Source organism: Falco punctatus, assembly GCF_963210335.1.
Source record: "Falco punctatus genome assembly, chromosome: 14".
NCBI lineage: Eukaryota > Metazoa > Chordata > Aves > Falconiformes > Falconidae > Falco > Falco punctatus.
In genome coordinates this window covers 20815097-20838989 of record NC_137594.1, presented here as the reverse complement: position 1 = coordinate 20838989, position 23893 = coordinate 20815097, and the positions used below count along the sequence as shown (strand labels likewise).

Genomic DNA, 23893 nt, shown 5'->3' with positions numbered 1-23893 from the left:
ACACCAAGGTGACATCTCTGTGGAATGCAACAAGACACAAACTCCAGGAAACCATCCCACTAATTAGCTTCTCTTGGCTTAATTAGAAGTGCCTATAGCTATTTACAACCTGAGAACATATCCAAGGGGAAGAAAATTTTGGCAGAAACTGGAATGTCACAGGATGATTGACAGCAGCTGTTTGCTGTTCCACAATAAGCCAAACAGCTTGCTCTCACTGCAGCGTGTTTATTTGTGTTATTCTTATTACTTTACTGGGGAAAGAAAAAATGAGCAGATCTTAAAGGTAAAGACTTTTTGTATGTCCTGAAAAAAACGGACCCATACATTTCAGGAGAAATGAGCAGAGCGCAGCCCTTGAGACCAACCAAGGAGCACCTGGGAGGAGAACAGTGTTGCCTTAACCAGAGTATTCAGTTCTACTCTTTTAGCCTTATTTTTTCACGTGAGCATCCTGAGATCAGCTCTTCTGTCCTGCACGGTCCTTGCTCACGGCTCCCGTGCGTCTGCAGAGCAATGAGATCACTGCTCAGGAGATGAGCATCACTGCAACCCAGGGCTGGTGTGGGAGGAGGTGGGTGCCCCCCACCCAAATCTCCCCAGCAAAGCTGTCACCCACCACCGTGCTAGTCTGCAGCGGGTCACTGAGCACCTCCTGTTTGTAGATTACACCCCAGTTCTCCGGACAGCCTGTACCATTGCATGCAGCGTCTGCGTTTCATTGAAGCTGAAAGGTGGCAGGTACAATCTGGTGGCCGTACTCACATTTTCTGGGCTCCTCGTCACAGCTGGGAGCTCCTCCAGGGGTAAGGAGCTACACAGCCACGTTTATGTCAGTCTGGGTGCTGGTGATTGTTGCTTTCATTGGCAGGAAAAAACCCTGAATATTTTCAAGATGCTACCTGATATGGATTAAGCCATATAAAATTTCTCTCATAAGCTGCAGAGCTCAAGAAATCCCTTTTAAGACACTTTCAACATCTGACAGCACACTATCCACTTTTAAGAGAGAGACCCCAGCTTCCACCTAGCCAGAATGAGGTTTTGTGTTTAAACTAATGCTTAGAAGAGTAGCAAGCAAGTAAGAATTTGCAGACAAGGGCAGGTATTCAGCAGATAACAGATCTAGGCAGGATCTTGCACTGACTGACCCTTCCCCTGGCTTCCCCTGGGAGGTGAAGGGTTTATCTCCCTCCTCTCCTGGCAAATTCAGCCCTGGGAGAGCCAGCAAGGTGGGATCATGCTGGGTGACAGCCCTGTCATTTTCCAATTTTCTCAGACCAATGGAGAAGGCAGGGTGGGGTCAAGCAAGGACGTTCCTACCCCAGTATTTCCTGGCGAAGCTGAGGGTACAAGCTGCAGGGGTTTGGTTTCTTGGGTCAGCTGGAAGGAGACCTAACGGGGTGAGGGGAACAAGCCCATCACCTCACCAGCAAACCCGAAGGATTTGATGGAAGGCTTCGTTCCTTGCAGAGCCAAGCAGCGAGTGGGGCTGTAACCAGCTGGAAGGTCGCTGCCTTTGCTGCAGGCTTGAATGCTCACAACACTGCGGGGGGCTGCGGGGAGAAGGCAGGGTGTGGGCAGGGGGTAGTACACCAGCAGGAGAGAAGCCCCCAGCAATGCCCTGGTGCTGGTAGACCCTCAGGCTGCGATGGGCAGAGAGGTCCTAAAAGCATTGGGAATAACGAGTAACTGCCGGGTGCTGGCACGGGTGCCCTGGCATGCGCCTTCCTGGCTGGGCAACCTGCTCCCAGCCAGACCTCCGAAGGCTGTAATTAGCAGCAAAGTGATGAAGGCAAATGGTGAAGACCTGCTGAGGTGGTTTTATATGTCCCTTCTGCATCCTGGCACGGGAGGGGAGGAAAAGAGACAGATGAGCCCTGTGCACGGCCACAAACCTCTGTGTCCCCATCTCCCCCCAAAACGCTGGAGCGCAGGAAACATTTCCCAATACCAAGTGTCCATGGAAACACACACCCGAGGGAGTAGCGGGAGCCCGGTGCATGAGTCACCTCCCCCCAAGGCAAAGCTCTTCAGAAATCTTGGCAGGTAATATTCCCTTTCTGGTCAAGGCGTGGAACAAAACATTATCAGAGATTTTTCTTTTCAGCCTTTAATTTCTGCAAGCCGCGGGAGGTGCAGCAGAGGGGGTGTACACCTTAGGCAGCCTGCTGGGAAACACGAAGGTTTGCCTACGGAGAAACACGTTACGGGTGCTGCCGAGGGATACTGATTTATTGAACTTCAGAGTGGAGCTGGAAGCCACGACACCGCCAGAAATTAAACTCCAGCTTCTTATTGAACGGGAGCCAGGTGCTCCGCTCAGCTCTGACCCCATTTGTGTTGCAAGAAAAAAGAAGCAAAGTTTTGCCAGTTTTCCTGTGGAATAAGAGGCAAAGCGGCAGAAGTGACAAGACCCCCCAGCTCCGCGGCCACCACGGCACCGCCAGCTTGGTAGCGGGTTTCATGCAGCCTTTGAAAGCACACGAGCACGTACTGACGGCCCCAAGAGAGGGGCTGCACTCACCGCACAGCTCCTTGGTGTCCACGTTGCTGGAAGAGGGGGAGGACGAGGCAGGGGAGGAAGCAGGAAAAAAAAAGAAAGAGAAAGACGATTTTAATGTAAAGGACAGATGAAAGCTGCAGTTCGGATTTCCACAGGCTTAACCCCAGACACCCACCTGCAACATCACCTGCCCCTCGGCATCCCCCAGCCACTGGTGGGGACAGCCTAAGGAGAAGGCAATAGCTGGTGCCACTCCAGGCATCCACACCCTCTGCATCTTCAGCATCTGCGTGGTTGGGATGGGTCCACACATTATTTTGGATACTCCCGAGGGAAAAAGAGGTACTTGTGCATCCCCCCCAGTGGTGGACCTGTGCCCATGGGGGACCCAGCACAGCAACTCGTCTGCCTTCTTCCCAAATATCCACCCTGGCAACAACCTGGTGAGGCACTCAGTGCTTCATTGGACCACGTTTGTTCCCATTTGCTCAGAATAAACATTTGCAAAATTTCTTTTTGCAAAAGAAAAAAATAAAAATTTGCAAAATTTGTTTTTCTAGATGGATTGATTCTGATTCTGTCCCTGTGAAGCATTCGCAGTGCTGTGTGCAGTTTCCACCCAGGACTCCCTCCGGACAAAGCTGCACAATTACTTCTTAATACATGAACATTTAGTTTATGTAGCAACATCTCAACAGACAGCCTGCTTGGGAAATAAAGATTGCTGCTAATCTCTTTGTGCCTCAGATTCCCACACAATTATTAGTGCCATTCGAGCACTGGAATGATCTCTTAATAGAATTATATTTTATCAATCCATTTATGTCCTGGAAAGCTATTTCTTTAACTAAACTCATCCCTGCTTTGTCTGACCTGTCACCATAAATGGATCAGGGAAAAAGATATTTTCAATACCACTTCCATCCATCAATACCACTGAGGAATCCTCCCACAGCCCTGCCCTGGACCCCGAAATCCTCCTGACCACTTGCCCATGCCCTGACCGACGGATCTGCTCCCAGCCCACAGGACCTGGGCTCCTCCTTGTCTCCATAACCTGAAGCTTCCACTCGCTGCTGGCCCTCTCCTGGGATAACACATCCTTCTGAAGGGATGGCGCGTGGTGGGAAAACATTAATTTGGGATTGCTTGAACCCTTGAACCCTATTGTTGAGGATTCATGACACAAAACGTGGTGCCTTTGGAGCAAGCTGAAGCACCCAGGAGAGTCTTACCCCTGCTGAAACCTTCTGCCATCTTCTGCAGCAGCTCCGACCCTGCATGAGCGGAGCAGCCTCCCAGGGCTGTGCATGGCAGCGGGATGGGACACGGGCCCCGTTCCCCACCCAAACAGCTTCATCAAGAGAGCTCTGCTTTAGCAGAGAGACTAACATAGGAGATTTTGTTTCTTTCTCTTTAGGTTCTGCCTGAGAAGATGCAAGCTCCCGCAGCTCAAGGACCCTGCTGGCCTCTCCCTAGCTGCATTTCACCCCTTAGGCCTCAGCCAGGTGCACTCCAGCTAAGCAGAAATGCGTGTGTGCAGTGGTGATATCTGGGAAGGAAATCCACCACATTCACGGTGCCACCCGTGTCTGGATTCTCCCCAAAACCGGAGCCCCAGGTGACAGTACGGGGGACCTCCTCGCCACCACCCCTGAGCTGTGGGACCTGCTGGGCAGTGGAGGCAAACACAACCACCTCGATCCCATGAGCTGCTGGCTGCCAGGTGATGCTGGCTGCCAGAAAAGAGCCACCCGACCTGTCTCACGCTGTGAAAGCACGTCTTACTGAATCAGCCCCCCTTTTGGGTAACTGAGGAATATCATGGTACAAAAAAGTTATCTATCATCTCAGACACCTTTGTGGTGCAGGATAGACGGGGTGGCAGCAAACACACCAGCACAAGTTTCTGCTGGAGGTGCGGGTGCCACGTGCATCTCTCTGCAAAATGAGCTTTTGCGCCACTTTGTCTTAATTCCTTGGGGATTTACCATCTTTCTCAAACCTTGGAATAACTTCACTGAATCTTACAACCCCCCCTGGGGATGCTGTGAGCTCAAATTCCCTGACCTGGCATTCTCATGCCCAAATCCACCGAATATGCAGCTCTGAAATGCTACCTGAAAGAGCCGGCTCTTGGCTGAATAGTCCACAGTGCTTTGGCAGCGCGTGATGCTCACACGGAGCCTCAGCAATTCACAGGCAGAGGTGGAAGAAACCCAGAAGATGCATCTCCAACACCGACATAGCCCCATGCCTGCTCGAGGACCACGGTGGGTCTTTCATCAAAGTTCTCGCCAGCTCAGAGCCTGCCAAGTCAACCGGTACCCTCAGGCACGTGCACAGGAGTAGTTTTTACATCAGCATCACCCAGAAAGTCCTTAAATAATACTTTTCAGAAGCCAGTTACTGTTTATAAGCACCTACTCGAGTAGTTATGGGTTTGCAGCTAGAGCATGTTTCTGAGAAAAAAACCAAAAAACTATTATTGTATTCCACATGGTTTTGCATTGTAATAACTGATCTGGTGCTGCCAAAAATGGTCTTTCATTTCCTCGCATCCTGCTGTCATATTATCTAACTTAATTGTGCTGGAATATTAACTTGGCTGAGAAGCTGCTTTTAATTTTAAGCCATCTTGCATTAAGAATAAGCCTAATTAAAGAAATTACTGAAGTCATAAGCTGACTTGATAAAAAAGCATGATAATGTTCAGATGAAAATTTATAAGGAGAAATCAATGGGTGCTTGAGCGCAACCCATGGCATTTCCCTGGATGTTTCCACCCCACAGGAGTATGCCCGTCGGGAACATCGCTGACACGCAGCCGTGTCCCCATCGGTGTTACAGGGGGTTTTGCTGCCCAACGTGGGCACCGCACAGCTGAACAGGCACCGCAAGGGATGTGCAATACCCAGCTAGAAAACAATTTACAAGCTGCTCTGATAGTTTAATGCTTTAGTAACTAACTGCCCCATGGGTTATACCAGTAGGATTTTTTATGATGCAAATATATGTATATATATTCAGGATCTGCGTTTCAAGCATCATGAAACAGGAGGCGGTGGCTCCCCACGAGCACGCTCGCTGTCCCGAACCCTGCCTCCCAGCACTGCCCTTCGGAGGATATTTTTGGAGCGGTCACATATCACGAAGCCCTTTGACGTGCAAACATTTAGGTGAGTATTAGTTACCAATTTTTTTTTCAGCTGCCAAATATTCAACATTTCTGTAAGCCACAATAAACTAAAAAGAAAAATCGCAACAAGTTGTTCTCATTTATTCAGGGGAAAAGAAAAATCTTTCAGCTACCAGAACACTTGGCTGTGAATTAGCTTTTAATTTCAAGTATTCTTACATTAATAATGTGACTAATTAAAAAACTTACTGAAGCCATAACCCAGCTAACTAAGCAGATTAAAATAAATGTTCAAGTGAATCGTTAAATGAAGAAGGACTTCTGTTATACAATTTTTCCTCCATAGTAGAGGCCACATCTACCTCATCTTTTTCCCCAAATGACTGTTTCTTCCAAAGTAGAAAAAAGGCAAGAAAATCCAAGACTTTCTGCTTTCAGGCCTTTTCCCCTGTTTTCCAGCCACTGAAACTGTAACACGGAGCAGCATAACCTTGCATCCCCAACCTTGCTGGGGACGTGCACCCTTTGAGATCACTTTCCAAGGCAAAAATCTACTTTGGAAATCCTCCATTTACCAGTTGGGACCTAATTTCTCCAACAGAAATAAGAGCCAAACCACAAGAGCTTTGCTTTCAACCTAGAGCATCTTCTGAAACATCAGAGTCCACACCATAAACTAATCTGGCCACAAATTAGTGGTCACCACCACTTCAATACACTGGGATAATTTGACCAAATAAACATACCGGCAATAGGGAAAGAGTTTTCCCTGCTGGTTCACATCCCACTATTTCAAAGAAAAACCAAAGTCCTCAAAGTGTGATAGTCCTCCCTCGTACATGGAATTTTAAAAAGCAACAACCGTGCTGCGAGAGCTTAATTAAGTGAACTTGCCTGGACAGTAATTATTGCCACATGACCGGCAAGGGCAAAAGGCTGCCCAGAGCAATCACTTGCCTCCTTCATACTCCAGAGAGAAACAGACTCCTCCCCCCAAAACCCCACCCAATGTTAAAATATGGCCTGATGAGCACCTGAGCTAACGAGGATCCCTGGGAAGTCACATCTTTGCCTTGCCATGTCCCTGGTTGCAGATTATCCAGTGGTTGGGTGTTTATCCAAGACATCCCTCTACTGACTTTCTGCCTGCTTTTCCATCGGTTCAAAGCACTTAGAAGCATTTTCCCTTCTCCACCTGCCTTTCCTGAAACATGTTGCTATCTTTGAGGCTTTATCCCAGGGAATGGTGGGGTGGCAACTACCTGCAGCTGGGTGTCCAACAGCTCAGGCATTAGGAGCTCCAGCCAAGCATCCCAACAGCCAGATCTCTGGTGGGGGGCTGCTGGTCCCCCGTGTAACCTCCAGCTCTCAGGTCAGAAGCTCCAGCTACATTGATCCAGATCAGCCCAACACTTTAAGCAAATCATGGTTTTCCAGAAGGAAAAAAACTATTGCTGTGAAATCCCCACGGCGATTAAGATTATTTAGCTGTTAAGAAGCAACCCCCCAGCGCAGCGCAGCGCTGGAGGGGGTTACCCAGAGAGCATCCCAGGAGGTCTTCAGGACTCAGCATGACAAAGCCAGGGCTGTCCTGGTCCAGTGCTGGTGATGGTCCCACTACTAGGGACTAGAACCCTGCTGGGGTCCCTTCCAACCAAAACAGCCACCTGGTGTCCAGCATCTCTCCCTCTTTCCCAGCATCTCCCTGCCTCCCTGAGGTGTTTCTACAGGCTTCTTTTCAACTACAAAAAGGAGCAGAAAAGTTATCTCAGAAAGGAAAAAATAATGTGGAGGAGCAGAGCATGAAATTCCCTTCTTGGGTTCCAGCTCAGCCAAGGGAAAGGTGTCCCAGGCTCTCCCAACGGGTGGCACAATCAAAAACATAATGAGAATTCAAAAGTTGCAAATAAATCAAAGTCTCATCTTCACAGGGTATTTCTCATGCAAATAGCTGCCTGGATGTGCTGCTTAAATGCCACTCAACACCTGGTCGGCTTCAGCTGAAGATAATAACCCTTTTGCTGGGGCAGATGAAAGGTTTGCATCAGCAGCCACACAGCTTAGTTGCTTCACCAGCACAGAAAATGGAGGTTTTTCTGAAATCACATCCTACTTTTATTTCAATCTCCTATTCACAGCTTTGGGTTTGCTACAAGGCTTCAAACGAGCATGGAAACAAATTATCCTCTAGCGTTAGCCACCTGCAAAACTTGTTTTCATTTAGGAAAGACTAAAAAACATGTGCAGCTGGAAAGTATTATTATATCTGATGTTATGCCTTCCAGTCCCAGCAGCAACAGCACTGTGTTATCTCAACACCTCAGAAGTGGAAAGTGTACATCCAGATGCCTACTAAGGGGTCACAGATGGTCATTCTCGATCATTAGTTTCTGAACTCAAAGAAACATTTTTTACACAAACCCCAGAGTGAGAGAAATTATTCCAGGCAGGGCAAGGGAAATACCGAATACTAGATGCCAGCCAGGAGCTAAATAACTTTAATTCTAAAGAACTAAGCAGCTTTCCAAGTCCATCAGCATCCTCTTCTGGAGAACCCTGCTAAACCCTACCCGAGACCTACCCAAGGATCTCCTTCACCTGCCTGCTTGCTTAAAAAAAAAAAAAAAAAAAAAAAAAAAAAAAGAATCAAAACCCACAACATTTGTGATATGATGTAAAAAAGGGCTTCCAGGTCCTGAGGTGCCACGTGTGAAGAAACAGCACAAACCATATGCCAAGGCCGTGCACACCCAGAAGCACATCCAGCTGCAGCTTCAAATGGCATCAGCAACGTATCCTAACACATGTCAGGTTTGGCTTTAATGTCTTTAGCCATGGCAGGCTGGCAGGCAGGGCTCTAGTGCCCACCTGGCTCCTACTTTAAAGGACGGTCTTTATCTCCTGCCAAACATGCCCGCTTCCTGCAAGAAATGACTTTGAAATGTATTTTGCGGTGTGCTTCAGCAGGAATAATGCAAAGGTGCACACGCTGCTGCAGGCACGCCTGCCCTGCATGCGACCCAGTACAACCAGTAAATAGAGTGAGCAGTGAGGCTTAAATAACCCAGCAGGTTGGTGGTTTGGGTTTTTTTTTTCCAGCCCTGCTTTTTGCAGCTACCTTACCTATTTAAAACTACCACCTATTTAAATTGCCGGAACGGATGGAGTAGCCCACTCACATGAGCTGATACAGGGTTCACCATTCACTCCAGACAGAGATTTCTCCCCATATCCATGTTCCACGAAACAGGCACAGTTTTGCAGAGTCCATATGAATCACGATGTAACTGGGACACTTCCAGCACTGGAACACAGTGATTTTGATTAAAACACCTATGAGGAACAGCTCCCACCGAGGCTGCTGAAAGGGAGACAAATGCTGCCAGCTTCAAAGCAAAACTAATAATTCTATTCTTCCCTTGGCATGTGCTCCATCACCCAGCACTTGGGGAGCACAGTCAGGGGGGTTTGAAAGCCCAGCAAGTGAATCATGTTTTTCTCCAAAGCACTGGTACCACAGAGAAGGGAAAACAGGGATAAAGAATTACCCAGAAACAAAGAGAAGCAAAAGGAGGATTCTGTATGAGTTTTCACATATAGATTTTGTATTACAAAGAGCGTCGTCACCTATGGTGTGTGATTTGGGATTACGACAGATTCGAGTTACTCTGGGAGACGATCTCTTCCCTCCTATTTGCTCTTACCATCAGCAAGTTTTTCATTCAGCAGTTTGAAGGCTGAAGTCTGGTGTCCTCAAGGATGCCTTGCCCACCTGAATCCAGGGTGCAGCTCCCTCCTGCTCCCTGCACCACTTTCGCCTGGATTTAGGCAGATGGTGACCAAGACGGGGCAGTTCCACTTCTTTTCCACACCACATGGCCACGGTGGCTAATGCTGCTCAGCAAGACAGCAGGTGAGCAGCAGCAGGGCTGTGCAGCAAACCTGCATTCAGACCCACTGAATATTAATATTATAATATTAATATTTTTGTAGAGCCTTCTCTGTGGCACCTCACCTTGATAACTCATTTGCATTCTCATTAATTAGACACTGTCCAGATCCAGTTTTCAAACCTACGTTCATCGGAAAGCACCCAGAGCTGCGTGCTCTGCACTGTGCGCTTTGCTCCAGAGCACAAGGGCAGCAGGCTTCTCATTACAAGCCAGTAATCTGGAAAACACTAATTTTACAAGGTAAACTGAGCTGACCTTCAGTACAAACAAGCACAGTAAATCTGGCAGGCTCAGGATAAAACACACTCCTCTACTCATCCTGCTTCAAAGCTGTTCACTCCCTGCGCAAGAAGTCCCTGTCAAGTTGCTATTTCAGCTCTGATTGCAAGGGAAAAGGGAAAAAAAAAAAAGGATGGCTAACACCGAATACTAACTCCTAATTGATTCATCATGATGCTGAATCTCACAGGTGGGCAGCACACTTTGGGGAGCAACAGGTCCAAAAAAAGCCTGGACCTGCTCCAAAAAGCCTGCGATACCCGAGTGCAGATGTCCTGCCTGGCAGTGTGGCGCAGAAAGGCGGTTGCCATAGCACTCGGCATGAGCCGTAATTAGGGATGTGGTGGGAAAATGTCTCTTCTCTAGCCAATGACCTGCAATAAAATTGCATTTTCCTTGTAACAGTAATAAATCTCATAAAAATGATGCAAAGAAGGTACTAAACTTGCTAAAGAGACTCTCCAAAGACCAAATCATAGCCATGGTGTGGATGCAGCAGCCGAAGGGACCTCTGCCCCCAGTGACCCCGTCTTGGCTGCTGGTCTTCTCCTGAGGGATCCATCCCTGCCTCTCCTGGCAGAGCCCCTTACCTCTGTCAGCATCTCACACGCATCATGGAAAGGTGTTTGGTGTGGATTTTCCTGGGTTTGGAAAAGGGAAAACTCCCGCAACAATAGCTCACACCTCCTTGGAGGCTCCTACGAGTGACCCCACCAGACCCCGTGGGCCACGCACCCCGCTGCCCCCCCCACGGCCGCAGGCTGTGCGCAGGGGCGTAAGGTATGAGGAGCCCAAGGGCCATGTACACACACTGGGGTCTGGTTTGGCGATAACGCCTGCTAACAGCAATATTCCTGTGTTGGCTTGTGCAGCTGATAAAACCAGCATGGGCACTTTGTCAGGGTGGGGAGGATCAAACACCCCCTGTTTGTAACAGGCTCGCTCTGCGGCACAGCTCTCAGAGCTTCCATTTCCTCCCAGGGAATCAACATCTACCATAGAGACCAGTACAACATAACGCATGATTTGCTTACTTTCTCATTTTTGAAGACTGCTGCTATATTTCGAGGACAACTCAAGCTCTTCTCTCCCTTGACACACTGATTTATTCTGCACGGACATTTATGAAGCACCGGGTCCTGCCTACCACCAGCCTGCACCCTGCATGCCACCGAGCATCCTCATTCCCCCCCCTACAGTTGCAGGGACAGATCAGAAGTAGGACAGCAAGGGTCCCGGTTGCCTCTCCCACGTCCTCAGAAAGTTCCAAGCTGCAAACCATCCCTGATGCAGACCAGATGCTTCAAGACAACCAAAATAACCTTTTCTCAGTGGTGAAGTATTTGACAGAGCGAAACCCCTAGCTCTAATCAAGGGCACCAAGAAAAGTGACTGAATGCAGATAAAAATGAAACAAATGGTCTGGATGCTGTTGGAAAACATGCTTTTTTCTAAGAGCCTAGGCTCTCATTAGTTGAAAGAGAAATGTCACTTTAAAAAAAGGCAGAGGCAATAAACTGGCACCTGCGGAGCACCAGCATTTGTTTGTTCATTCATCAGCAACTGCAACATGGCATTGCAGGCCGGCAGGCGGTGACAGACCCTCTTGCTTTGTCACACAGCTCTGGAGCTGGGGGTCTGGGTACCACCAGTGACCTGGGCTCAGCATCACTGAGGCTCTGCCCTTCCTGCCCTGCCACTTCTATAAATTAACATAAAAAATGCAGCATATAGGTGTAACTGTCTGCAAAGTACTGACCATGAAACCAAATCCCCAAACTCTCTGTGGAGACCGCTGCTCTCCCTGCTCGCCCTCTGCAAAGCACGGCACCTCGCTGCCCACAGCTGCCCCACAGGCACCACAGCTTCCCGCATCTCAAGTATGGGCAAGGGGATTTTTTCCCCCTCCATAACCAACTGAGCCACCCAGGATCTGCATTTTAAGAGCAAAAATTGGTGAAGTTTCTGCCGATGGAAGAAAATTTGGGGTGATTAAGGAATGCTCCTCTTGCATCCCTTTGCATCTTGTAAAACTCTTTCACACTGTATTAAAAATAATCAACATTTTCTTTCTGCTTTATCACAGGTAGCCAGAACCTCTAACCACTCACAAAAGAAAAATCTCTTGAAAAGCTCATAAAAACTCCAAACGATGACAGCACAATAAAATGCCTGTTTACAGTGCAGTTGGTATCCTCAAAAATATATCAGTGCAGCACACCGATTTACTAAACTTAATCCAACAGTTAGTTCCCGAGCACAGTCACCACCTTAAATAAAAGAGACATTTATCGAGCTGCTGGTTATTATATACACACTGGGTTATATCAGCTCTCCTTTAATTTATCCCCAGAGAGTGCCAGGCAAAACTGGGACTATAATCCTTGGAAAGACAGGCTGAACACACCACGGCCAGCACAGGCCTTTGCTCTCGGGGTATTTCCACCAGCCCAGCTTTGGAAACACAGCATGAATTTTTGTGATATTTTCATCATGCTGCATTGAGAGAATTGATTATTTAATGTTGGCACCCTGGTCCAGGATCTTCAGCCTGCATCCTGCATCACAGCCCTCTCGTAAACAGAGCTCTTCATCTCACGCATGCATTTGATAAACAGTAAATACAGCAGTTGTGCCTGAGTTAACAAGGCATCAATTTTGCTGTCGGGCTTGTTCAAACTGATCAGCCTCAAGACAGACTGTTAAATACCAGCTGTTTGTGATGCACTTGGACTGCTCTGTAGCATCAACTGTATTACTGGGATAGCTCCTGTAACTATTTCAGGTTTGTGTAATAGGGGTCCTTTGTTCGTAGAAAAATATATTAAAAAAATAGGAAGGAAAAGAAAGGTTTCAACATGTGATGCTCGTTTACAAAATCACAACGTAGTCCCCTCGCTGTGGAGTGCTCAATAAAGTGCTTTAAAAACCAAAGAAACAGAAGCTGCCCAGATAAGCTCCCGTCCACCACTCAGCCTTTGAACCCATGAGCATTTTCCCAGTCTGGCCCGTTCAAGAACATTTCCCCAGCTGCTTTGTTAACAGCCAACAACACCCACAGGCACGTTAAAGCCTCATCAGCATTCAGCCAGGACCGCTTTGTGCACACCCAGCACAGAGGGAACAATCCTACAGTGCCACACGCCCAAAGCAAGAGTGGTGGCCACCTGGGCAGCCACCAGGTACCACTCGCTGATGTTGACGCAGCATCCCTTCTCCTAGTCATGATGCCGAGCGACGACTGGAGGGGCTCAGGTCATCCTCCCCACCAAACACCTCTGCAGGGAACCTGAGGGCACTGGAAAAGGCAACACTGCTCTTCAGTGCCCAGCGCCACAGGGACAAGAACAAGAGAGGTGGGTAAATGTGGTGATAAACCGGTTATAAAGGTGGAAAAGATTAATGTATGCATAATTCCAGTGCCTGGACTTTGGAGCGGTACCATGCTGGTCCCTGCAGGCTGAGTTACCCAGGGGAGAGCTGTCTGCATCTGTTTGACTGAACGCCCTTGCCCTGCTGTGCTGGGGTGCTGGTGCTCTCGTCCTCCCTGGACGAGAAATCACAGTGTCCCTTGGCTCTGTCACCTTGGCAGGGGCAGGTTAATGGCATCAATAACTCTCCCTGGCTCCCAGCAAGGCGATGCTTCAGCTGTTTTTTCATAGAAACAAACTTCCCTCCACTTCTTGGCCCTCTCTTTTCCATCAAAAGAAGTCACTTATGCATGTTTTTAACCTCTCATTATTCCTCTTAGCTCAATTTTCAAAGCGAACCATTAAACCAAATAAACATTCCTTCTTTTGGGGTGGAGGGGAGAGCGTCTCAGGTTTTTTTGCACAAACTGCCAAGAGTATGAGTCAGTCAGAAATGGCCTTTTTTGATGAATGAACATTTAACATTTTGCCTATTTCTACTTAATATGGAAGCCTGGCTGGATCTGATTTCCATTTGTAATCTCTCTAATATTGAACTGCAAAACAGACAGGGAAAAAAACTAATTATTCAGAGCTCAGCTGAATGATTTGCTAATTGCCAGAAGCAAATGGCAAGACATTGAGAACACGAGCTAAAATTAAATCAGCTTCCTCTTCCTTAGATTTTGCAGGTATCTTGGTTATCACCAAAGTTGTATGCAGGAGAGAAAGAAATCAGAGCACAACCATGCAGGTTTGGATATTGTTCCACAAAACTGGCAAGGAACTAGTAAAAAGGATAGTAAAACCAGAAATCCCTGTACTCTGTTGCCTGTATATTCCCTGATATCTTTATTTCTTATGCATTCTCTTCTCCTGCCATTGCAAAAATGATCTGAAAACCCCTCTCCCCAGATTCATTCCCAAGGCAGACAGCCTGCGCTGCCTACCGAGCAGCAGCTGGACACATATGCTGCTTGACGGTGGTGTCCTACGCACACTTGTTCAGAAAAAACACACAGACAGATTTGTAAAACTGGAGCTTAAACAAAAAACGACATCCTTTTTGAATGCCTACGTGGCTCAAACACAAGTAGCTGGTTAGAGTTAAATATCTTAGTCACTTCTATGGTTTTAATGCAAGATGTTGGTATCTATCCATTCCCAAGAAAAGAAAACGTCTGACACACAACAGCCCTGTCCAATCCAAAAAACAAGCTGCCGAGCCCCAGTCCCAGCTAGAAAACCCACCGATGTGATACTTCTCCGCTCTGTTTGCACAGATGAACCCTCCCTGATCCTTGACCTCCACGGTAAACACCAGCCTGCTGCTCCCAGCTTCAATCTGCCTTGCTGCCAGATTAAACAGGCTCCCTCCAGGGACCCCGCAGGGAGGCTGCCTGGGAAAACACCTGGGAAATATGATTAGAAATAGAAAAATATTCTCAAATGTTTGTGTTCAACGAGGTTCTGTGCGGTTTCTTCAGCTTTGCTGAATTTTCCCAGCGACTGATTTGTTTTAAAAGCCCCTTTTCTTTGGTGAGCCTGAGATGTTTTGCAGCTCTATCAGCACGCAGTTACTGAGCACCAGCTTTGGCAGCAAGCATTTCTTCCCTTAAATGAGAAGTGAAGCACAGTGCAGTTTAAGTGACATGTCGGCACGTAGAAGAATAAGCTAGGACTCAAAAACCATCTTTCACGCAAACAAAAAGAACAAAATCCACCAAATGCCCACGGTCTCAAGAGCCAGAAATTAGAGCCAGACATGTAATTTTTGCGCAATCATTTTGTCCCTTTCATAAGAGACAAGAACTGTCTCTTGAATCAGTTAATCAAAATCTCAGCTGATTATACCATCCGTAGTTTGTTTCACAGGGAGCTAATTGAGAACATTCAATATTCAAAAATTAAGTTGGTTTCAATGGGCACATCCATCTCCACAGCGTGGGCTTGGGCTCCCAGACGAATCCAGCACTCCACTGAATCAGGTTTGCAATGCAAATAGCCAAGATTATGGAGGGGGAGACAAAACAGGAAAAAAAATACTCAATCATAACCATCATCGTTCCTTGCACCCAAGAAGTGGAAGTACTTTCTGTTCAAATTTGAGAGGACGGGACTGCAGAAATGTGGAGAAAAGCATGGGCAGCAGAGCGCTGCTGCTGCAGTCTCCCTGCCCACGGTGGGCTCTACCAGGTGGAGTCTCCTCACCCCAAAAGACACCAGACCTGATATAGGTTGTGGGAAGACAAAGCATCTTGGAGGGTGCGCCCAGGGGCACTGCCGCATCCAAAGTGGTAACAACAGACCTTTTCCACTGGAGGAAAATAAGTACTGGAGTAGGGCAGCAAGCTGCTGCCTGATCGAGGGTGCTGGTGGAGTCCAGGTCTGGAGCAGGGCTGTGTGCTGGAAAAAGGTGTAGAGAACCTCATGTTCACTTGTGATGATGTGAAGCTCCATTTCTGCCCAGGTTATCAGCTGAAACACGAGGTGCAACACTAGCTTGCATGCATCAAGCTTCCTTGCAAGCTATTCCTTGTTTAACATTCAGCAACAGGTTCTAAGCTCCTTTGCCTTTTTTTAACCCCACCAAAATGCCACATTGCTGTTATAGAACACCAAACCAGGAGTTTTCAGAGTTCAAGGTACCATCTGCTGCTACCAAGACATCCTCCTGTGGCTGCTTTTGTGAGGTACAGCCTCAGCCCGAACCCCCAACCACACGAGCAGCACCCTGCAGCATCTCCTCCCGCTCTTTGGATGCTGGTCACCATTGCAGAGCATTGAGCTCCATAGCCACAGGACCTGAGTGTTAGCACATAAACTGATTTTATTCTCTGGGTATCGATACAATCAAAGTAACGGAGAAACAAAATCCACCTATGCAGGCTATCAGCCCATTTCCCAGAACTTCTGGCCCAGCAAATGCCCTGGTGATGTCTGAAGAGGGTAGAAATCAGACATGAGCTGGGGGGATGTTTTTCCAGATGACTTAGAGGAGGAGGAAGGGGGCTGGGGAGGCAGGGCAGGAAAGGCACATGCTGCTGTGCTCCCTCCCTCTCCTTAGAGACCTCGGCACTGGCACCGATGCTCTGCCTGCCTGCCTCCCACTCGACAGCGTAACCAGCAAGTCACAACTGCAGGAGACAGCTCGCTCCTGCTCGTATCCCTCATTAGCACTAACAGGATCTTCACAGCTTCTCCTGCACTAGTAACAGCCGGTGAAATACAGACTTGTCCCTCCTCGTTTGCTCCGCTTCCATCAACCTGGAGGAAGAGGCACTCGCAGCCGGTCCCTGAGGAGCAGCTGCCCCATGGTGCCAGCCCAAGGCTGGACCCATCTCAGCCAGCATCGCTTTGCCAGGCTGCAGGCTGTGCCCAGTGACAGCTCAGCGTGCAGCCGTTAAACACCCAGCACAGGGCAGGTATGCTCCACCTCCCTGCAAAAGCAGGGGCAGCCCAAAACTCCCACCCTGTCCATGCCAGCATTGCAGGGCTCTTGGAAAGCTGGAGCTGAACCCACCGTGGGGAGCAGCATGGCTGTGCCAGCACAGCGCTCACCAGGCTGACCGCTCCGCTTCACAGCAGGACTAATTAGCACAAGGCAGAGAAGCTCATCAGCATCGTTACCTGCTTCGGGCGCCACCGTGCCTCCCCTAGCTCTGGGGTCACACACGGCACTCGGGTTGGTAGCTGCCCTGACCGTACCCTACTACATCCCTGCACCCCAAAGTGCCCCCAGATAACTCTGACCTATAGTACATCTCCCTGTGGCAGCTGAGCAGCTGAGGGGTCAGGGAAGGTGGCTCCATGTTCCCAAGAAGGACATTGTTCAGCATCCAAAGGTACCGGACCAATTTTCCCATCCATTCGCCACCACGACAGGCAGGAGGCGGCTCGCTGCTGAAGGCGGCACGAGCCTGATCGTCCTCAGTTCTCCATTTGTCACAGTCCTCTGGCAGAAATGACATTCTGGGGAAGCTGTGAAGGGCTTCTGAGAAGAGATACCGCTTCTCTTAATTGTCCTACATGCACATTCCAACCTTTTCTAGTGTTTGCCACTGGAGACAAGAGCTCACTTGTGGGGGGATGTGTGTGTGCAGATAAAGTAATTAAAAGAATAGCTATAAGCCTAACGAAGAGATAACAAACGACAGAGCAGCAGAATGCTAATGCCGTGTTCTTGGCTCCTTGTGAATGGACCTATACAGCTCATCAGAGAAGTCCTGCTCCAGCGAGCAGATCTCTCCCCAAAGGGCTGTCCTCTGCAGCTACAAAACATGTACGAGAGAGAAAAAGACTTCTTAAAATCCTCTGCCATGATTAAATCTGTTTGGCCAGCAGCCACATCTGACCTCCTCCTTGCTTTCACAAGGACCGAGAGGTGTTCTTTCCTCCCAAGGGGATGCAGAGTGAGTGTGAGCACTGGCCCAGGGAGCTGGGAGAAGATGGGAACTGTGGGTCAGGCAAAGCAAGTTTCATCCAGTATCACAGTCATGTTTTTAAAACTTGTTTGACTTTCCATTTGCAATGACTTTTTAAAATCAATGTATCTCATTAGAAAAAGTAAGAAAATATAACAGGGTTTCCCAGGTGAACATCAATCTGATGTTTTCTAAAGCCCTGTTCTGCCACTAAACCATACATATATATATACACACATATATATAAATTTGTGTGTCTACACAGCACACATATAATTTTTGCAGTTCCAGTAGCATTGACATTAATAGTAACATATCATTACCTCCCCATTAAACTTCAGGCAGCTCCCCATAAAGCACTGCTGAAACCTCCTGAAATAGCAGCTAAACCCAATAGTGACAAACCACATAGCAACATCTTGCTGTTGCCTCCTGCTTCAGTTGGGAGGAGGGAAGGAGGGCAGCCAGAGTGAGCAATGGAGAACAAGATGCCACTTGATCATAATTTTTAAGCAACAGCAGGTTTATGAATATAATTTTGCCAAAAGACAAGTGAAATACGTGGCAGATTTTGCACGTTCCTGCTGCCAGATGAAATAACCAGTGACGATGGGACTCAAACCATGGATGGCAGGTTCTTTTGTGGAGATACCCAGTAATAAAACCCCGTGGCGAGTGTTTGGAGCCCATGCCCACCATGCCACATCCCTAACCTCCTAGAAATACTTCCCAAGCAGTCCAGAAGAAAGAATGAGACTCATTAATGCCCCCAGGCTATACTGGGGTATCTCAGTTCAGCACCCTCCTCACCACAAATGAGGTGTTTCACTGAGGGACTGTGATGCCCGAGAGAGAAGCACGCGCTCCTCCAGCCTTGGCACATCACCACTGACTCCCCACAGCAGCCCAGCTACTCCTGCATCTGCAACCAACTTCATCTTCCCAGTCCCCTGCTCCTCTTTTCTCCTTTCCACTGTCTTCCCAGCTAAAGCAACTCAAGAATCTACTTCAGTAAGGCAGTTCCCTGCTCCTAAAAATACTCCAGGAAATTGAATCAACATTTTGTAATTGGGCTGGTAACAGCAGCTACTAATAATCAGCAGGAACATAATTTTCTTCGTTTTCTGCTCTAGCTGTAATGTAATTTCAACAGCAAACTTTGTTTTGCACACTACACAAACATGATGGGCCATATGAAAAAAACGCAGAGGTAAAATGGAATATCAAAAAACAGCCTTAAAAATAAACTCCTACTAAATAGCAAATAATTTTGGAAAGCTAAAGTTAATATTGTTAACAAAAATAAAAGCATTTTGGAAAGCTAAATTGAATATTGTTCCTATGTTCCCCTGTAAAAGGGAAAATGAAAGCTCCACTCCACTCCTCTTACTTGGTGGAAGCAGCACCACTCAAAACTGCAACCCTGGTGCTTGGGCAGGCAGGGGCTGGAGGCAGCATCCCCCCTGCCCAACCTCCCCGAAAGCCGCCGATGCACTGGGTGACGAACAAAGGGCAGGGTAAGGTGGAGAGCGCATGCACCACCTGAAGGACTGCACTAGATGCAAGACTGCAGTCAAGCAAACTGCTCGTTTCACAGCGAAAAGCACTTTTGCGGAAAGAAGCCCAGCTCTGGAATAGGTTTTCTGAAGACTGAGAGAGCTCTTGCAGATAAAAAACCCTAAGGAGTATTTTCTTCCCCCAACTTGGTAAATTTGCTGTAGGTGTCTACGCTTTCCAAATCAATAAGCAAGTGCCAACTTCATGCAAGGATTTAACTTGGAAGGGTGACCAACTCATTGCTTTTCCTTCCAGCCAAGAACAGCAGATGCTACATTGCTCTGTACAAGCATCGGTCCCTAACGGGTATTGATGACTGCGTCAAGCCAGCTCGGAAAAAGAAAAATACAACTGAATTGTGGGAACTCTTGCCACTCTCGGGAGCTGCTCAGCAAGGCCCCTCTTGCCGGCAGCACTGTTGCGTGACATTTAGCGATGGCACATCTTCTCTCTGTTCAGTTTAGAAGACATCCCTTGCTAAGGCTCGGAGCAAGCTGCAGATTCTCCACAACCCCCATGCCAAAAATGGGCTGCAATCCAATTTCCCATTTCAAGAGGGCCAGAAGAAACCTCCATACCCTGACCCCCACACCCCCTGGTTTACACAACAACCATCTGCATCCTTTCAAAGGCCAGATGAAAGTTGATAAGCTCAGACAATGCTATGAATTATTTCAGAACAGAGGCAGAGAGCCCCGGAGTCTATGGAGACCCACCTCGGAGCATCACCTGGAGCTCAATAAATACACCCACTGTAAGTCAGCATCTAGTGTCTATTGAAGGGGAACCACTAGAAGGGATGGGTCATTCCCAGCTAATTTTAGTAACAAGATCACTAAAGTTCCTTTGATTCGGTGCAGAGTATATACCAACCTGGTCTTTGTGGCATTTCTGACCTCAGAATAAACTTTGGGAAGCACACACATTGGGAAGACGGGATTTGGAGAAACCTCACGTGTACTTTGCTTGCAGCAGCCACCTCTGGACCGGGTTCATGAGTTTTACACCTGCTGCTTCGGTGCCAGCGCACTCTAGAGCCATCACTGCTTTCCAGGGGATCTTTTGGATGGGTGGCAAAGCATGCACCTCTCACACAGCCAAAACTCTATCCACCTGCTGCCGGAAGGCTTCGTAATTAACCAGACTATTATTTTTTTAAGCACTTGCTGCAAGACTTCTCATTTGAAATGGGATTCTCTTTTTATCTGCTTTTTGGACAGATTTTTTTTCTCTCCAGAGGAATACGAGTCACACTGGAATATGTTTCAAAGCTGGCTTTCATTTGCATTTCCAAACAGCCTAAACTACTCAGGCTTTTGAAGATGGAGTCCTCTTGGAAAGAGAAAACCCACCAGTGGGCTGTGTCCTTTGTGCCAGTGCCCAGCACCATCACTACCTGCTGGCAGGCGGGATCCCACTGGGGTCCCCTGGACCCCGCAGCTTTGTGCCTATGTCAAACACTGCCAGTGCCAGGCACTTGACGGGCTCACAAACACCTCAGCCTCCACCAAAGGCAAAGGTGGGCAGAGGGGGAACAGAGGGAGAGATGGGAAAGGCAGACAGAGGGGAAGGAAACATCAGCTGTTAACGAGATTGTCACTTTAATTTGATGGCTTGACACAGCCTGCAAAAGCTTGAATCTTAGCAAGAGCAGTCAGGTGCTGTATTTAACTTCAGCTTTGATGTAATGTCAAACCAAAGCACGCCTGGAGCCCTCCTCTGCCATCATTTCCCCCCGCTTCTGTTGCAGCGGTGACACAGAGCATGCAGCACTGCTCGCGGGTCCGTCCCCTTGCCCCGGCTGTGTGCGGACAGAAGCACAGCCACATCAGGCTGCCGGGCTCGGAGCAGAGGCAAAGCACCTACAGCAGTGGCTGCAGGGCTTGGGCTGGCCCCTGTGCAGCTGAACTTCCCTTTGAAGAGAAGGGGGCTTGTTTCTGTTCTGTGCTAGAGCAATCACTGCTTTCCGGGGGATATTTTGAATGGGAGGCGAAGCAGGCATGGTCCAAGTGAAGGGATACAGAGACATCACAAAAAGACCGTAAATCATTCTCGTTTGTTGCGGTGAAAATAACTGGGTAGAACTACATTTACAGAGCTTCACACAGTTGCCTTTTACAGCACAGCAAACCGTTTAGACAAAGTGGAAAAGCTGAAGAGCCATTTAAATGCCCTCATGGGTAAAATTAAGTATCATTTCAGATGCCATGAAGATCAGGTTGCATTAAAGCAAATGGCCTAGAAAAAAAACCACCAATGCAAAAGAAGTCATAGCGGCCATCATGACGAGATACGAACCAAGCAAAAATGGAGATTCTGCAAAGTTTTGCAAAGCAAGTTGCACCTCTGGGGCTCCTGCAGAGGTCAGCTCTCCAGAGCAGCACGGCTGCTGCACACTAATGCCACGATTCAAAGACTCTGTGAAACAGGCGTCAGCATGGGGAACTTACTTGGTGTTGTCCGAGTCAATGGTATGAAAGAGCTTCTCAAGTTCTTCTTCATTGAGCGTCCCATCGGAAAAAAAGGCCTGGAACTCCTCCAGGGACAGCTTCCCATCATCTGCAAACAGCAACACAGCTGCCGTTAGGGAACTGGCAAGGTGAGGGGCAAGACTGAAAATCGAGAGTTATATTCAGATTTCAAGAATCCGACCAACATTATCTCCAAGTGCTTCTGCAGAACTGGCCCTCAACCAGTGAAGATCTCACTGGCCACAGGGTGGGACCGGGCAGCTCTGGAAGCACTGGAGCCAGGTGAAGGCATGTTGCTCCTGGGTATGGATGCACTGGCCATTAGTGACCAGCTGGGCTATTAACCCAAAGCACGACTCAAGCCTAAAGCAGAAAAGCCTGCAAGCTTCATCCTAAAACTGAATTACATTAAGAAATTATGGACCGTTTTGTCTACCCTATGTTCAAATGAGGGAGGATGCTCATTAATGGACATATAACAGATAGGAAAAGACCCAGGGCTGGAATTAACAACAGACCCAGCACTATCTTTTGCCATCTCTATCCAACGTCTTCTCCAACGCAGTGCATCGCCCAGCTCTGGACAGAAACGCAAAACAGCAGCTATCAAGCATAACATGATACATCTTGCTTCAGTTGCCAACTGTTTAAACATACAGGGGCTGTGTCACCTTAATGTTGTGCTTTTACTTCTGAAGGGACCTGATGACGCACAAAATCCATCTGCCTGGCCATACGGGCTACAGCTTGCTGCCTGCCTTCTGGCAAACCCACCAGCCTACGAAGGAGTCACAAGACAGAGGTTTAATTATGTTCTCCTGGGCACCTAGAGTGGAACTTGTTATCATTTCAGCGGTAAGCTCCAAGCTCATCCTTAAACATTTATTTTGATACCAGCTCTGGCCAGAAGTTCACTGGCACTTCAGCAGCCTTACCTCCAACTGCACCAAGAAGCCCTGCAGATAGTCAGTGCCTACTGGGAAGTGCCTCTGGACTCAGCTTGTGGATGGAAAAACAACATGCAGGTTGGAAAATCTGGCCCTACACTTTGCATGTTACTTTATATATTGGCCCCAGTATTATTTTAATAGTGGCATTATTATAGCCTACTCAAATGACCCAGAAAGAAAAGAATTATGAAATCAATACACAAGGGGATATCAGGACTCCTTTGCAACTTTTGCTGGTGATGTGACAAAGGCTCACACTCAGCTGCTAAATCTGGAGCCTTTGTGCGCTGTGGACAGGTACAGCACATCTTTAAAACCACAGCTGGAAGCGAGAAAGTCTGGAGAAAGCTCCTGTGAAGTTCAGCAATAAAGTAACAGGAGGGAGACAAACGAAACTTTAAAGAAATTAATTTACCTCTAGTTTCACGTTTGAGCCACTGACACTGCTCTGGTGTGCAGCAGTGCCTAGGGGGGAATAACTACCCCAGATCACGTATTATTTAGAGCCTTTCCATTTGTACCCACAGAAGATTCATAGACTGGAAAGGCTGCCTACTTTGCAGTAGGAGAATGTACCATTTATTATTTAATCAAATCAATTATGAACCCTGTTGCTTCTCTTTCAGGAAATGATGCTAGAGCAAAAATTAGCCAACTTACCACGTGCACATCAATATTTCTTCCCCAAACTAAATCAGTCTGCTGTTCCTAAAACATGCCCGCATTGCCAAATGCTAGCCCAGTTTCTCTTCCCTGACACAGACGAATTTAGACCAGTGATAAACGGGGTCTAAGATGCCTATTTAATTGGCAATTACAAAAGGAACACAGCAGGAGAACAAAATCTGCAGCAACACCGGGTGAAAAGGGTATCGTTTCCAGAGCACCACAATGCGCCCAGCTGCTATATTGTTTTCCTGCGTTCCTTCCCCCAAACGTGAGCTCTTTGCAGCAGGCAGGGTGCAGAATACCAATGCACAGCTCAAAGGATGGGTCCCAGACCTGCTCTCTGTTTCTGAAACTAAAGAAAACTAAAGCACCCCTAACTTTTGCTGGAAGCATCCCACCAGTGTCACCTGGAGGCTAACCCGGTGGTGACACTCTTTTGCTGAAGCAGATAAAAAAGACTGTGCCCGGAGCAAAAGCCCCATTCACCCCATCCATCTCCACTTCTGCACGTTGCACAACTGGATGAGAAGCTACC

At 47.9% G+C, this 23893-nt stretch overlaps 1 protein-coding gene across 6 annotated transcripts in view; it reads right to left on the bottom strand.

Moving 5' to 3' along the window:
• NECAB2 (N-terminal EF-hand calcium binding protein 2) overlaps positions 1-23893 on the bottom strand; it is an 88920-nt gene that overhangs the window by 20501 nt on the left and 44526 nt on the right. For 4 of the 6 annotated variants that reach the window (XM_080411141.1, XM_080411142.1, XM_080411143.1 and 1 more), the window contains exons 3-4: positions 21719-21827; positions 2528-2553 (exon numbers count right to left, since the gene is read on the bottom strand). In XM_080411141.1, coding sequence (XP_080267267.1) covers positions 2528-2553; positions 21719-21827 — 135 coding nt within the window. The remainder of the gene's footprint in view (positions 1-2527; positions 2554-21718; positions 21828-23893) is intronic. The other 2 variants (XM_080411145.1, XM_080411146.1) reach the window with 1 other exon arrangement.